The 15,835-nt window shown below is 38.8% G+C and overlaps 1 protein-coding gene across 2 annotated transcripts in view; it reads left to right on the forward strand.

The window, feature by feature from the left end:
* The first annotated feature begins 465 nt into the window (after nt 1-465).
* Nucleotides 466-15,835, forward strand: part of CUL3 (cullin 3) — an 87,790-nt gene continuing 72,420 nt past the window's right edge. For both annotated transcript variants that reach the window (XM_055346262.1, XM_055346263.1), the window contains exon 1: nt 466-655. In XM_055346262.1, the coding sequence (XP_055202237.1) occupies nt 590-655 (66 nt within the window). In that variant the 5' untranslated portion in view covers nt 466-589. The remainder of the gene's footprint in view (nt 656-15,835) is intronic.

Genomic DNA, 15,835 nt, shown 5'->3' on the forward strand with positions numbered 1-15,835 from the left:
TTCCCCTCCTCCCCTCCCGTGGACCCCTCCCGCTCTCAGCGCGCTCGCCCTCGTCTCGCGAGATCTCGGCGTCCCCGCCCCGCCGCCGCGGCCGCCCGCCTCCCCCTCCCTCCCGTCCGCCCACCCCCTCCCCCCGATCTCTCCACTCTCCGGCTCTCCTCCCTCCCTCCTCCCCCCTCCACCCTCTGGGCCGGATCTCGTCTCGTCGAGGCGGAGGAGGAGAAGGAGGAGGAGGACGTTCGGCCTGCGCAGTGAGATGTTTGTCCGTCGCCGCCGCCGCCGCCATCGCGGAGGAGCGCGATAAAGGGAGCCGAGCCGGGCGTGAGGGGGACCCCGCGGAGGCGCCGCGCCAGCGCAGCCCCCCCAGCCCAGCCCAGCCCCAGCCCGAGCCCGAGCCGCCGGAGCCCGAGCCGCCGCGGCCGCCCAGGGGCCGGCCCGCTCCCCAGCCCAGCCCGGGGGCCGCGCCGCCGCCGCCGCCGCCGCCGCCCCCGCCCCCCAGCGCAGCCCCTCGCCGGCCCGCCCGCCTTAAATGTGACACCGGCGCCTCGGAGTGCGACCCGAAGCCGCCGCCGGGGAGGGGACGAGCACCATGTCGAATCTGAGCAAAGGCACGGGCAGCCGGAAGGACACCAAGATGCGGATCCGGGCCTTTCCGGTGAGTCTCTCCTCGGCGCCTGGGACCCCGGGGCCGGGGGGCCCGGCGGAGAGCCGCACGCGAGGCCCGGGCTGAACTCCCCCCAACAGGCCGCAGGCCCGGCCTCCCCTCCCCCACGCCGCCGGCCGCGGGGCGCGAGCCTTCGCGGCCACGGGGCGGGCGGCTCGGGGGCCCCGGCGCCTCAGGCCGGCGCCGCGCACCCGCCCGGGAGCCTCGGGCCGCCGGCGGGCGGGCCGGCGGGCGGGCGGGCGGGCGTCGGCTGCCGGCTGCCGGCTGCCGGCTGCGGCGGGGGCCCCTGGGCCGGCCCCTTCCCACGTCCCTGGGGTGTAGGCCCGGCCCCCGGTGCCCCCTCCCTGCCGGCTCCCGGGACCACCACACCCGCGGGGACGGGGACTGTGGAAGTCTTCCGCGCGTGGGGGGGCGTGTGTGTAACTTTCCACGTGCGGCCTCCAAAATAACCCGGCCTAAAACCCGGCCCGCCAGACCTTTCGGGGGGTGGAGGGGACTGTCCTCTGCCTCCTCAGGAAGGGGGCTGGCCGCCCCCCTCCCCGCCCCGCGACGCGGTGACCGCGGCTCCTTGCAATGCGCGGTGGTAACGCACCAACCTAACCTCATCAGCTGTATTTATAGCCTCTTCATCCACAGGCGTCCAAAAGCACTTTACAAACTCTTCTTGTGCAGGCATTGGCCTCGCCACTTGTAGGAGGGTCAAGGGGAAGCCAGAGAAAACGCGCTGGACAATGGCCTCTCCGGATCTTAGCCGTGGAAGCCCAACAGGAGGGGGTCGTCACTGCCCCGAGTTGCTCTACGCTGTGGGTTTCAGCGACAGCAAAGCCTGTTCTGTTTAGAAACTTTCTTTTTTGGCGTTACGTTGAGTCATACGCTGGCATTTTTTAGTGTAGAGAGTGTAACTTTGGATGCCATACCTGATTCAGATAGCCCATGGCAAGCAATTAAAGTGTACTGTTGTAACAGAAACTGGACGTTCTTGCCTCACGTCGCTACAGTAACAGGTATATGTCAAGATAGGCAAACCGGCAGTCGAACGGAAGGTTCGAACGGAAAAAAAAAACAACAACAGTAAAACTGGGGAAAGATCTTGAATGTCTTAGAATCCTACACACGTCGTATTTTGGGAAGGGGGGGAAGGATGGGGTGTGTATTCACTGTGGTAAGGCTTGCTTTTTTCTGAAGTGTGATTTGCAGTGAGGGAAGACACTGATCCAGAAGACAACTAATGAAGTCTGTCAGCATGTTTTCCCTTAACAGTGAAGTGAGCTGGGCTTACGAATCTTTGAGTAATGTTAGTTTTGCTCCTAAAGCAGTTGTGAGCATGTCTAGCAGGATTTCGAATTATTAAGAGCTTTAAATAGTTTTCTGTATAACAAGTTTTCTAGGAAAAATTTGCTATTCTTCAAGTCTGAGTTCTCCTAATTCAGACTTACTACTGTAATGCGGCATAGCTCACATTTGACGTGAACTCACTTTTGTTAATATTGCGATTAACCAGTTGTACCTTTAAGCGTGATTAGCTTTTTTCGTCCATTTAGGTTTACCTCTTCCTACCTGGTCTTCATTCCCTCATTCGTTTAATGAAGACTGAGTACTGTGTGCCAGGCACTGTTCTAGGAGCTTGGAGTAAGTCAATACAGCTTGAAAGACTAAAGATCTCTTCTTTCTGGATGTTGTATTTATTATTGGGAGAGGCAGGAAAGAATTTCATGATTTCTTTCGCAAAAGAGTATAGTATATGATAGGTTAGCACATAGTCCTGAAACTGATTTTTTTTTTTTTTTAGTTGTGTTAATGATTGTGAGCTAATTTGGATCTTTTCTGTCCACAACTTGTTGCCATCTAAGATTTTCTAATATTCTTTATTGAAGTGTATAAATGACTACTGTTTGATACTCAGTAGTTTAATACCTGCTATTTTTTAAAAGCATAGTTTTTCGTTTCATAATTTATAATATTCGTAACAAGTTTCTACTGAAAAGAACCATGATTTTTTTTTTTTTATTTATAAACTTCTAAGTTACAGTTTCTTGGATAAATGCCTCAGTGGTATGATGTTTCACTGACTTACCCTTTGGTAAATGAGTCCTTATAGACCTTCAAAATTTCTCTTTTCTTACAGGTTAGCAGTCTTCTAGTAGTAAATGCATACTGTTCCATAAAGAAAAAATAGCGTTTGTATGTGGTACAGATGTACAATATTTATAGCTATATAGTATTTTGTATTAATATTTGGACACACATAGTAGGTACTGTAGTTTAAGAAAATTATAGTTTAACCAAAGGTCTCAGGTGCTCATTGCAGGATTCTGTTTTATAAAACCGACGTGTAAAAAGTGTAAAAATATGTTTTGAGATTGTTTTGTTTTCATTGCAAAATAGAGTGGTAAGTGAACTCACAGGCTATTCTATAAGATGTGTAAGCCTATTCCAGATACAGACCCATCAGTGAAATCAGGTTCTTTTAGTGTTTTGAGTACATATTTTAAGTGTTCCTTCATTATTGTTCCCAAGAGTAAGTTATGCCATACCACAGTTTTATCTACAATTTGCGTTTTAAGTAGAACTTTTCGTAAGATTTTAAGAGAAATTAGTTCTTTTTAAGATGGAAAACAGTAAGGACTTTATGGATTCATAAATTGTTGATGGAGTTAAAGTTTATCCCAGCTTGAAAGCTTTCCTACACTGCACAAAATATGTCATTTCACTTTTTTTTTTTTTTTTTTTGGTACCCAAAATTAACAGCAAGGGGCAAAAAACTTTTTTTTTAAGGAAGAAAGCTGTATGGATTTGGATCAGAGTGCTGCCCCAAGAAGTTTCTGCTCTTCTTTCCTTGCTGTTGTTGAATGTCTCACTCCTGAGCTTTTCTTTTGTTCTGCTATGTAGAATTAGTTGCTGTCAGGTGAACCTTTTGTCCTTTATCTTCGAAAAGCCATTCCTCTCCATCTGTACTTTCCACATGGGTTTTGTCCACATGGGCTTGAAAAAACTTGATTGGATTGGAGGGGATATGTTTGAATGAAAATGCTCATCTCTCTTCTGATAGTCCCTTCTTGACTTAGCCTTCAGAGTTTAGAGGTCATATTATGAAAGTGATGGTCTTTAGAAGTGTGTGATCTGGAAGTGGTTTCAGTTATTATAGAGCTTAGTCATGATGAAGAATCTCTGGTTGTGATGTCCACTCCATAATCCTAGATTGGCTTCTTGGAGCTCTACCTGTGTAGCATGGACAGTGAGTCATGTAGAGGTTATTGTTAGATGGAAACCACAGAGTGAATGACAATAGAAGGAGATGAATTTTAAGATCATTTGTGATGTACTTAAGAACACAAGAGTTTAATGGTAATTGGGGACACTTAATTTTGTTTTTCCTAGCTGTGGTAAAATTTGCTAGATTTGGGAAAAAACAGCTTTGATCTTCATAATAGATTTCCTTAGAGAAAGTAACAGTTGCCTAGGATTACCTGGACTATATACAGGAAAGCTGAATAATTGTCCTGGAAATCAAACAGGGTGGCGAATTAACTATATTTACTTATCATTCTCTAGCATACAGAAACTATGGAGTAAGTTATAAAAGATTCATTAAAGGGGATCCCTGGGTGGCGCAGTGGTTTGGCGCTTGCCTTTGGCCCAGGGCGCGATCCTGGAGGCCCCGGGATCGAGTCCCACGTCGGGCTCCCGGTGCATGGAGCCTGCTTCTCCCTCTGCCTGTGTCTCTGCCTCTCTCTCTCTCTCTCTCTCTCTCTCTCTCTGTGACTATCATAAATAAATAAAAATTAAAAAAAAAAGATTCATTAAAGCGTTGCTTACACTTAGACTGATTTGTTTAGTAGTTTTAGGACATCCAGTTATGTTGTAGCTGTTAGTATGTTTTCAGCTTTAGAAGTTAAAAAACAAAAGCGTAAAGTAGTTACCTATAAGGCATTTGTATTTTGCATTATCTTCCTAGATACTTCAGAGGAGCCTGGAAAATGATTAGTAGCAGTATTGAATTTGAAACTATTTTAAAGTATAGGGTATATTGTAGAATTTGGCCTTTTAAATAAGATTAGTTCATTGAGACAAGATGGAGAAAGCTTTATTTGTTCATCATTCATTCATTAAATTTAGCTAAGTAATAACAGCATTTCTCTAGTTCATGAAGATAATATAATTAAGACTTTGTATTTTAAATTGCTCCCATCAGATAATTTTTTGCTGTTATTTTCATTGAAGAGTATCTGATATTTGTTAGCAATTTTGTTAAATTTTTGTAAAAGTTACTGGACAGTTGTTTCAAATGCAACTCTGAAAATAGATCTCGTTTATTCATCAAAAATACAGTAAAAAAGTAAAGGTGTTACTAGTAAGCACAAATCACTGAGATACCTAATGTCTGTCAGTGTATTGTGAAAACTATTAAGTTATAATCTGTCAAAGCAATGAATTCATTTTAGTAGATTTTCTGATTATAAAAGTGATGGATATTCATGATAAGAAACTTAAGTATCTAAATTTATAAATAAGGAAATAAAAATCACCTCTTAACCCTACTGCTTGGGAATAAGCAACATTTACATTTTGATGTGTTTTCTTTTAATCTTTGTGTTGTATACTTGTGAGCACCCAATAAAATTGAGGTACTACATCATTTTAAAAACTATTTTTTAAAAATATGGTATTCTCATGTTAAATGTATGAAGAATATGATTTGTAAAGACTAGTACTTTATGGTACCTCAGTTTGCTTAACCATTTCCCTGTTGCCAAGTGTTTTGGTTGATTCCAGTTAATTCATATTTATAGATAATAAAATTGTGATTATTTAGGCACATAAATATTTGAGTCTATCCATGATTATGGAGTTACTATGCCAAACAAAATTGATATATATTGCCAAACTGACCTTCAGAAACGTAGTAATAATAATAGCTAACACTCAGTGAATGCTTATCTTGTGCCACACACACTGTTCTTTGTGTTTTGCATGTATAAATTCAATTCATTTGCACAACTTTAGTACTGCCACTAACATCTGTTTTACAGAGGAAGCCTTGAGAACCTAAGAAATTTGCTTCAGGTCACTATTTGTAAGTGGCAGGACTAGGATCCTAATCTGGCTCTAAAGTGAATGTTCCTCAGAATTAATTATACCTGTCAAGGTTGTATCGCTGTATTTCTACTATATAGCAGTATTTTAGCCAACATTTTATATCTTTACTTTTCATAGGTGAAAAAAATAGTACTTTAATTTTCCTTTAGAGTATTCAACGTCTGTGTTAGGAGTATGACTAAAAAATAGACTGAGAGTGTAATAGAGTGTGGGCTTTGGACTGCCAGATTTTGAATGTCATTTCCACCTTTTTTTCGCTGCATCATCTTTAACAAGTTACTTAACCCCTTCTAGCTTCATTTTCATCCTCTGAAATGAAACTACTAGTAGGATGTACCTTTTAGGGTTGTTGTGAGATAAAGCATTAGAACACTACCTAGCACATGGCTATGGTTAATAACCACTATTTAGCCATGATTATGCCACAATGTAAATGTTAAAATTTAGTGTTATTTTTGCAGGTAGTTGTATTGTAATACTGTATGCTTGTTTTAGTGATGCTGCCATTTTTTGGTACTGTTTTTCATTTTGAAAAGCCTGCCGGTCCAATTTGAACCACACTAAGTCTCAAAGGATGCAGGTTTGGTGCCACTGGGGCACTTGAGAAGAATGCTGCTGGCTGTTGGGGGTAGATTTTAAAAAAGTTCCAAATAATGATTCTCACTTAATCGTTGGAGTAGGTATGTTACTTCTTGGGTAACTTTACTGAAGAAATAAGCCTTCATTTGATGTGTTCTTCACATCCTCCCTTTCTCATCCATTCCCTTTGTTTGTTTCACTTTTGGACTAGAATGTGGTCCCTGCCCAAAGCTTATAACAGACACCCTTTTGAACTACAAAACACCGTAGTGTCAGACACAGTGTGGGTGGTTAGTGAATGATTAAATGAGAAACTAGTCCCTTAAGCCAAACCATAGTAATTGATTAATTGGGTAAGTCAATGCAAGTACTAGTCTGAAATGTTTGAACTGTTGTAAGTAAAGTCTTAAGATGTAGTCAGTCATTAATGATTTGAAGTCGGCCTAGTCCCCTGAAACAATAACGACTTGACAGTAAAGATAGTATGATACATTGGCAATAATCTTGGCTTGAGTTTCAGAAGACTAAACCTGTGGCCCAGTCTTCTCTGTTAACTAGCTCTACTCCATGTTTTACTCCCTCCACCATAATTCGTTCTTCCTAGCCTATTCAACTGTTCATTCTGATCTACTTTCATTGTGGATCTACTCTTCTCTATCTTCAGCCTATTCTCAAAATTCTTTGCCTTTTCATCTGAAATCTGGCTGTGTCTGAGAATACAGGCTTATCTTCTTAAATTGAGGTGTCTATTTCCTTGTAATCTTGAATCATTGGGCCCAGCTACCATTTATTACCACATCCATCATCCTCTTTTGTGGCTCAGGCCCTTGCGAAGTACTCTTTTGTGCACTCCCTGTGATTGTTTCCTAACTTCTTGTACATGTTCCTTCGATCATTGAAGACTTTAATAACTTCCTCACAGACATTCTTTCCAGTTCATATCTTAATTTTATTCACTATGTGTGGCATAATCGTTCATTTATTCAATTTAAAATCCGTTTATTATGTGTTCTACTGGAGGTTAGGCACTAGATAAATGAGGATGATCAAACAGACCTGGCCTCTTCCTATTACAGTGGTCTTCACTGTCTTAGAACTTGTCATTCCATCGCTTCAGAAACCTTAAACTCCCAGTATTGCATTCTGTCGTAGCTTCTCCATTTATTAGATATAATAAGTGAGCAAATCATTTGACCTGTTTCTTTTGTAAGAAGGAGAAAACCATAGCACCTACTTCATAAAAATAGTTAATACCTGTAAAGGTCTTAGAATGGTGCCTGGTGGAAAGTAGGTGTCGTAAATAAATCGCAGTTACTATTTAATTATTCTATCCTACTTGTTGCTTGTTTCCTTCTAATATTAATGTGCTCTTAGATCTCAAGAAGACCCCTTTCATTCTTTTCCAGCCATGGTGCCTGTTACTAGTTGCCTCTTTTTTCTTACTACTTCCCCAGAGCAGGGCCAGAAATAGTACAAAGTGTCTTGGATCATTCCACCCATCTGCCTTCACTGCTTATATTTTTTAGGCTGTTGTGCACTCCTGGGGAAAATTGGAAGATAGTGGTTATCTAAGCTGGACTCCCGGGCCTCTGGGCAGTTTTTTGTGTGTGTGTCCCTGGTAAGCTCCCTCTCCCTTTTCCTGTGTGAGCTATTCCAAACTTTAATCATTGCCCTTAAGCTCTTTATTGAGAATTCTCTTATCTGTCTTCTTCCAGAAACTTAACTACTCCTTCACTGTGAAAACTAATGTTATCTTGTATAAGTTCCTTCAGCTTTCTTTCCTTTCAATTATAGCCTTTAACCTGTATCTTTACTCATTCTCACTGCCTTCCCTCAGGTCTCAGAGAAGGAAGACATTCTTTTCCTGGCTTCCTTGTCATAGTAACTACCATATTATATTTTTTCATATCCAAAAGTCTGCATCTCCTTTATTAAAATGTGATTTTCTTTAGAGGGAGCATCAAGTCTTTTTATATTTTTTTTTTCAGTGCAGCACAGTAGTATCCAACAATGTTGAATGAGTGGACTAATAAATTATTTTGTTTTCTCATCTTTAAGATGGGAACTGTAGCAATATTTCTCAAAGATTAGTTGTGGCAGTTAAAAGAAATTTCATAAAGTGCTTTCTAATGAACGGGCATCACAGATAATTGAAAAAATTTTCTAATCGTAAAGGCAGAATTTTCAACTAAAAACGTGATGCTTTTCATGTGGGCCAGTCCTTTTCAAACTCATAATCTCCAGGACCCAGGAGGCATAGGAGGAGTGGAGTAGGTGTATCTTCAAAAATCTCCTCTTGTTATTTAAAGCTGTCGGAAATTGCAATTTGTATAAGACTTCAATTTGGAAAAGTTCTATTAACCACTGCTTTAAAATCACTAATCATTAATCCAGTCCTTTTAAAGTCAAGGAGAGTCCTACTTGCCCAAGTTGAGATAATTAATATGAATGGAGACCGGATCCTTTAGCTGACTTAACCCGTAATTCAGAGCTTTTGCTACTAGAAAGCATTCCTTTATTTTTTAAGTCAGTTTGAGGTTGAAAATGTAGTGGAAGTAAAACTTCCTAATTTGACTTTTCATTCTTTCACTACTTGTAATCATTGAGGAAAGGGATGGACCTAAATTTACTCTTTAAATGAGAAAAGGTTACTGCTAAACAAAAGAATAAAGACCTCAAAGGAATATCTTTGCCTACTTAAGAAAATACAAGCTTCTTTAGAGTTGTTATTTTTTCTATAAAAGCAAGGCCTCATTGCTAGGAGGTATTCTTTAACATGATTGCATGTCATTCTTATCTGAAGCAACTCTTAACTGAGCAGCCCCTTAGCCTCATCTGTTTCCCCTATCCTCTTGAAAGTAATCATGATACATTCTTTTTCCTTTTTCCTTTACAATTTTTAGATAGTATGAGAAATTGCTTTATGAGATTAGTAACCTACAACTTGTTGAATGTCTACCTTATGTTAGGTTGTATTTTAGGTGCTTGGAAGTATAAGTATCTCAAATCCTTAGAACCTTTAGATGTTGTTACTGTTTTAAATCTAAGGCTCAGAGAGACCTAGTAAGGTGTGTATAATATTACATGTCTACCTAAGAAAGGGCAAAGCTGGAATTTAGATCCCAGGTGGTTTGATTCAAAAATTCATGTTCTTTCCACTACACCACACTACACTGCCTGGTTGTATTCTGTTAAGCATTTGCTAGATTCTGAAACATTTACTTTTTTAAGAGGAATATATTAGAAAATTAATTCTAAGATTGCTGTTCAAATTATTAGCCACAGGCAGATCCAGGCTTATATAATGCAGTACTCTATACAAAGAACTGAAAATTAGTTTTTGGCCCTTGGAAGAAGCTTTTGCAAGGTGCAAGCCTCGCTAGATTCAAGTAAATGCACCTCTCATAAGAAAAATAAAAGTAAGAACTTCGAATCAATAAAAGTATATATTCAGTGAAATTTGAGTATATAAATTGCTCTATGCTAGTGTGAATTGGCTTGAATAAAGCAAAGTCAAAACCTATGAGAAAGACAGTAGCTGACATATTTGTGAGTTAACGCTTTTCTTTTTAAGCTATAAGGCTGATAGCACATTTCTAACTTTTTCAGTTAATAGAAATTTATCTTTTTTTTTTTTTGATAGAGCACAACGGGAGGTGGGGGAGGGGCAGCTAGAGAAGTAGACTTCTACTGAACAGGATCCTCATTGTGAGGCTTCCATTCATCCCAGGACCCTGGGGATCAGGACATGAGCTGAAGGCAGATGCTTAACCCCCTGAGCCACCAAGGTGCCCCAGAAGTTTATTTTTTTAAGTATATGTTTTTAAAGTATGTGAAGTTAACATGTTAAAATACTTTAATCTTTAATTTTTGCCTTTGAGAACATATTAAGAAATACATTAAACAGTAAAACAAATTTTGAAGCACAAAGATCAGATACTTTAATTCACTTTTCCTTATGGCATATGCAAATGAGACATGAAAGAAGTGGGTATTTTTTAACACTATCCCTAGCCAAATAAACAATTTATTTGCTCCTGTTTGTATTCATGTTTTAATTTTTAAAAGCTAAAAGGGATTTTAGAGAGAAGCTGTTCCAGTCTTAATAGATGAAGAAAGGGAGGACTAGAGAGGATGATTTACTCACGACTTGAATTTATGGAAGAACCATGACTAGAAACCTGATTTAAGTTAAAGGCTCTTTTCTCTAGACCGAACTGAAACAAGCATCTAGCCATAATAATTCAGTGTTAACATTGATCTATTCAATTATAAAAAGATGTCTTAATACTAAGCACCCAGGTGATTTGGGGTTAGTGGGAGGACTCATAGTTTAGGACACTTGGATTTCTTCATTGCTCTAATTAGCTGTATGATCCTGTTAAGCCACTTAGCCTCAGTTTCCTCATTAGTAAAATGAGATTTTAATTTTTATCTTAGGCTCATTCTAACTCTAAAAATTTCAGTTAAGTAGGTGTATGTATGTATACATAAGTCTAGGAATGGAATGTTGGTATGTTCTTTTGTGGCAAAATATTTTGTGTGGTGTTGCAAAAGTCACCTACCTCTCTTTTGGATTTAGGACTTTGTTTAAAATAAGAATGGTTGGTTTCAGTCATGATGGTCAAATAGTACGAAGTAGTGGGAAATTAGCTATGTTTTTGTATACTTCTTTTGTATGAGTTGGTAGTTTTAGAGAAATTTTGAGAAGATTTGATACCAGCTTTTTGCAATTTCGTATTCTGGGCTTTTGCTATCACATCACATTTGGTTACAGTTAGTCACTCAAAGACAAAGCTAACTGGTAGTTTATACTTTTTCACTTGTTTTTTTCCTCTTTGGATTGTGTGTAGCTGATTCCAGTGTAATTTACAATTTGTAGAGCTTTTTACACACATTACCATAGTTTTAGAAAAATAGGGCTTACCCATTTCACAAAAAAACACGTTACCTAAACTAAAGAGAAGAAAATACTGTCACTTTTCATTAAAATTAATAATTTTAGATTGTAGGATGGAAACCTGGAACTCAAACATGCACTTAGATATAAAGTATAAGCAATTTTCTTTATAGTGAATGTCTCTAATTATAATGTTTGAGGATTTCTGGTCAAGATGAATTTTGTATTCTCCAGATAAATGTGTTTCACGGTGCCTAGATGGTAGCCTCTCTTTATTCATTAGTGAAAACAACACCAGTAGTAGAACAGTGACAAACTTCTTGCTTCAGTGAGAACACTTAAAATTGCATCTTACGGTGATTATCAGACCATGAAATGTCACACATATCTTTTGTCATATACGCAAAAGTCATTCATAGAGGTATATTTGAAATACATTGTACTCAAGTCAGTTGTGACTTCCATGGACTTTAATAGGCTAATCTATAAGTTTGATCTTTGGTATTTGAAAAAATAAATTGTTCCAAATTTTCAAATTGATTTTCAGTCAGCCTACTCATGCGGAGAACTAAAATGCAGATTATAATTGAACCCTCCATTGATGATTTAGCTTTCTCATTATAAACATTTCTGATCCATAGTGATATTAAGAGCCCAAATAAACATAGATCAGACTTGGTTTGTGATTTCACAGAATTGTCTCAGGCTCTTGTGCTTTTCTAATTGATAATCTTTTTCTCTGCTCCCTTGACATCAGTTTTATTACTTTTGGCAGCACAGTTCTGTGCCCATCTGATGTCAACTGTAACCACAGAGTAACCATTTGAACAAACATCAGTCTTAACTTTACATTCCCGTTAAGTTATTAAGTAAGGCTCTATGTCAGTTTTGTATAGTAAAGAAACGAACTTACTGAACAAGTGCTGTGTGCCAGATGTTTTCACAAACTTTGTTAATTACCACACAGTACATCATCTTCCAATTCTACTGCCACGAGCATGTGAGGAAAATAAATTCTGGAAAATTAAATAACTTGTCCAAAGTTTGAATGTATCCCATTGTACTGTTTTCCTTAGCCTTGGGTCTTTGGTTATATTTTTGATGGTTGAGGTTGGTTAAAGATTAACTGATGGATAAATGGGATGCTTGCAGGTGTCATACGTCATTATGTAGTTGTTGGTCATCAAATAAGATTCATCATCATAATTAATTGTAACTGGACCACATTCAAATCATATTTTTTTGAAAGTTAGGCATTGTGCCATGTATTATAAAGGGTACAATAAAATAAAGGAAGAGAGACTTTATATTACTCTGAGGTGTGTGTAATCTGGGAGGGAGCTTCCTTACATAATTTATGATTTAGTGTGTCTGACTAGAAGACTGCCATTCCTCAGATATTTGTACCAGAGCAACTTTCTTTTGAGGCTAAAGCTCAAAATTAAGATCAAGCATTTTTCCTTGTTTATTTTTTTTCTAGCTGTGTCATTCTGAATTGCTTGGAATTTCAAATTCTCACCCTTTTTCCCCACCCACCCTGTTCTAAATTTCTTGTTGTGAAAATTATTCACAGGAGACTAAAGACTTCTTGTGCTTTGTATATAGTGAATGTGAAGAATACAGTTCTCTTCATTTTAGTTTTAGTTACTTCAACTCTTGATTATTACAGATCCTTCAAAATGTGTAAGTATAGACTGTCATCCTTTCAAATTCAGGCATTTTAAAGGTGGTTTTTATATCGTTTGAAATAGTGTAGATGAATAATCAAAGATGTTTGTGAAAGAAAATTAAGACTGTAGGGTTATTTTTGTTATTGATACTTACTAGTGAGGAAATTGTAACCCTGGATTAGGAAGAGGCAAGGGAGTGGAGGTCAGTTTTAAAAATAAAGTCTCGATTTGGTTTTTAAAAGTCTCATTAAAACATAAGCATTTAAGAATGTTTAATTACACCATTCCTTTAAAAAGAGTTTTTGTTTCTTTTCTTACTAAATGAGTTTACTGTCCTTGCTGATCAGTTTATAACTTGAACTTGGAGCAGAATACCTCATATGCCTAATAATTAGCAAACATTAAATGTTTGTATGTGTGCATTTTATTATGTTATTGTTCTGCAGCATTATAAACAAATTCCTTCCCGAGTGTATTTGCAATTAATGGAACCTAAGGAAATCTGTTTCATCAATGAGTTTAAAATTCTGCTTGAATAATTTAGAATATTACTTTTAAAGAATGTTTTTTTAAAAAAACAAAAAAAAAAAAACAAAAAGACACAGTCTTAAAGGCCTATAAGTTTTATGGTTCTAGAGAAGTATATAGACTGATGTTTTTGCGGTTAGCATACTGATGAGATTAGGGCTTAATATTTAGTTTTGTTTTTTTTACAGATTTTATTTATTTATTCATGAGAAACAGAGAGGCAGAGAGAGACAGACAGAAGGAGAAGCAGGCTCCATGCAGGAGCCTGACGTGGGACTTGATCCCGGATCCCGGGTCTCCAGGATCATACCCTGGGCTGAAGGTGGCGCTAAACCACTGAGCCACCGGGGCTGCCCATCTTTTAACTTTCATTGACAGTTAATGGTTATATTCTGTACCAAAGATGAGTGAGAAATTAAAGTTCATCAGTAACATAATTATTTTGCCACTGTTACTGACACGTTCACTTGATACCAAAACATGCATATGTAAGAATCTGCACTTGAAGCCCATTTCCTTTGGCATATTGTTTTTGGACTTGCTTGATTTAGGGAAAGATTGGAGCTTGTGAATCCTCTCCTGAAGGACCTTTTTTATTATGATTTTTCCTCCTAGTTAACATTTACTAATAAAATTAATGAATAAGCAGTTAAGTGAATGTGAAAAACTGAAAATACTCCATGATAAGTGAAATTTAGGAGTCTGTTGTTCGCACATTATATTTTATTTGAAAAGGACATTTGATTATTTTAAAATTATATTAATCACTGTGGATAATAAGCACATTGAAATATTTTTCCATATCTTTGTGCTTACTAATTCAAAGGTTTAAAATTGCATTAGTATAATATAGGTAAAACAGTATTCACCAGACATTTGTTTATGGCCATCTAAATAACATTGAAGGAAAATGCATAACCCCTTAAGTAGCTCATAATCTAGTGGAGGAAAAACATGCACAGATAATTATGAATCAACATGAAGTGTAGTGATAGATATGTTTTGAGTATTATCAAAGAACTAAGAAGGAGGGGGATCCCCGGGTGGCTTCGTGGTTTAGTGCCTGCCTCTGGCCCTGGTTAGTGCCTGCCTCTGGCCCAGGGCGTGATCTTGGAATCCCAGGATCGGGTCTCACGTCGGGCTCCCTGAATGGAGCCTGCTTCTCCCTCTGCCTGTGTCTCTGCCTCTCTGTGTGTCTCTCATGAATAAATAAAATAAAATCTCTTTAAAAAAAAAAAAAAACTAAGAAGGAGTCCACTTTGCTTGAGGAGGTCAGGGAAGGATTCCTGGGAGATAGGACATCTGAGTTGTGTTCAGATGTTATGTAAAGAATTGAATAAAGAAGAGCAGAGGCAGGGGGTGGGGAGGCTTTAAGAAGACGTGGGAGGGTGGTGAATGAGGGGGAGGTATGTCACTGGATTGAGAATAACCATTGATTTAATGTTATCAGGGAATAAATGTAAGGTAGTAGTGAGTAAAGTGAGAGAAGTAGGGATAGACTAGATTTTAAGCAGTATTAGAGTACACTTTTTTAAAGTATATCCTTCCACCTCTGTTCTTAATGAGAGCTAGATTTTAAACATGCCTGTGATGCATGAGTTTGTTTTTTAAATGGTGATTCTGAGAAAGATAGATTCATAGAGGTTATTGGAGTTCATGATAGTTGGAAGGCTGTCATGGTGATCTTGATGCAAGTTTTAGGACAAGAGTATGTAAGGTGAAAGAATGGGAGCATATTTGAGAACTATTTTGGGCCTACTGTTAGCACTTGATGATTGAATGAAAAGGGGACGAGAGATGAAAAGAAAAGTTAGAGCATATGCTTCTAGCATGTATAACTAGGTGGCTTGTGGATTAGAGAATACAGAAGCAAGTTATAAGTGTGTTTTGAGGATCACTTTAACAGGGATTTTGGACTTGATAAATTTGATCTGTATCTAGAGCATTTTGAGATGTATCCAGCAGGCAGTTGAATAAAATAGTTATAGACTTTGGGGGAATATCTGGGCAGGCCATACAGATTTGGGAGCAATTAGCATATAAGTCAATAATTTATTCTTAGAGATGTGGGCCAAAGTTTTTGGGAAATCTGATAAAAGCACAGGACTCCTCATCCAGGGAAAAAAAATGCCACATTATATTTGCAAAATTTTGTGTACAGTTTTAGAGACTCCAGAATCTCTTGCTAATCTGGTGTCTTGTAAATTTTAGAACTTCAGATGTGTGGGTAGTAATTGTAACCATGACAATGATGGAAATGCATAGTGACCCAGTGTAAAGTGAAAAGAGCCAAGGACGGGACTCTGGGGATTAAAATGTTTTAAATGGCAGTGGAAGAATACGAGATAGGAAGTAGGGAATTGTGTTTCTAAAAGAAGGCTACATTACTTGCATTTA

This window comes from Nyctereutes procyonoides, unplaced genomic scaffold, assembly GCF_905146905.1.
Source record: "Nyctereutes procyonoides isolate TBG_1078 unplaced genomic scaffold, NYPRO_anot_genome, whole genome shotgun sequence".
Classification (NCBI taxonomy): domain Eukaryota; kingdom Metazoa; phylum Chordata; class Mammalia; order Carnivora; family Canidae; genus Nyctereutes; species Nyctereutes procyonoides.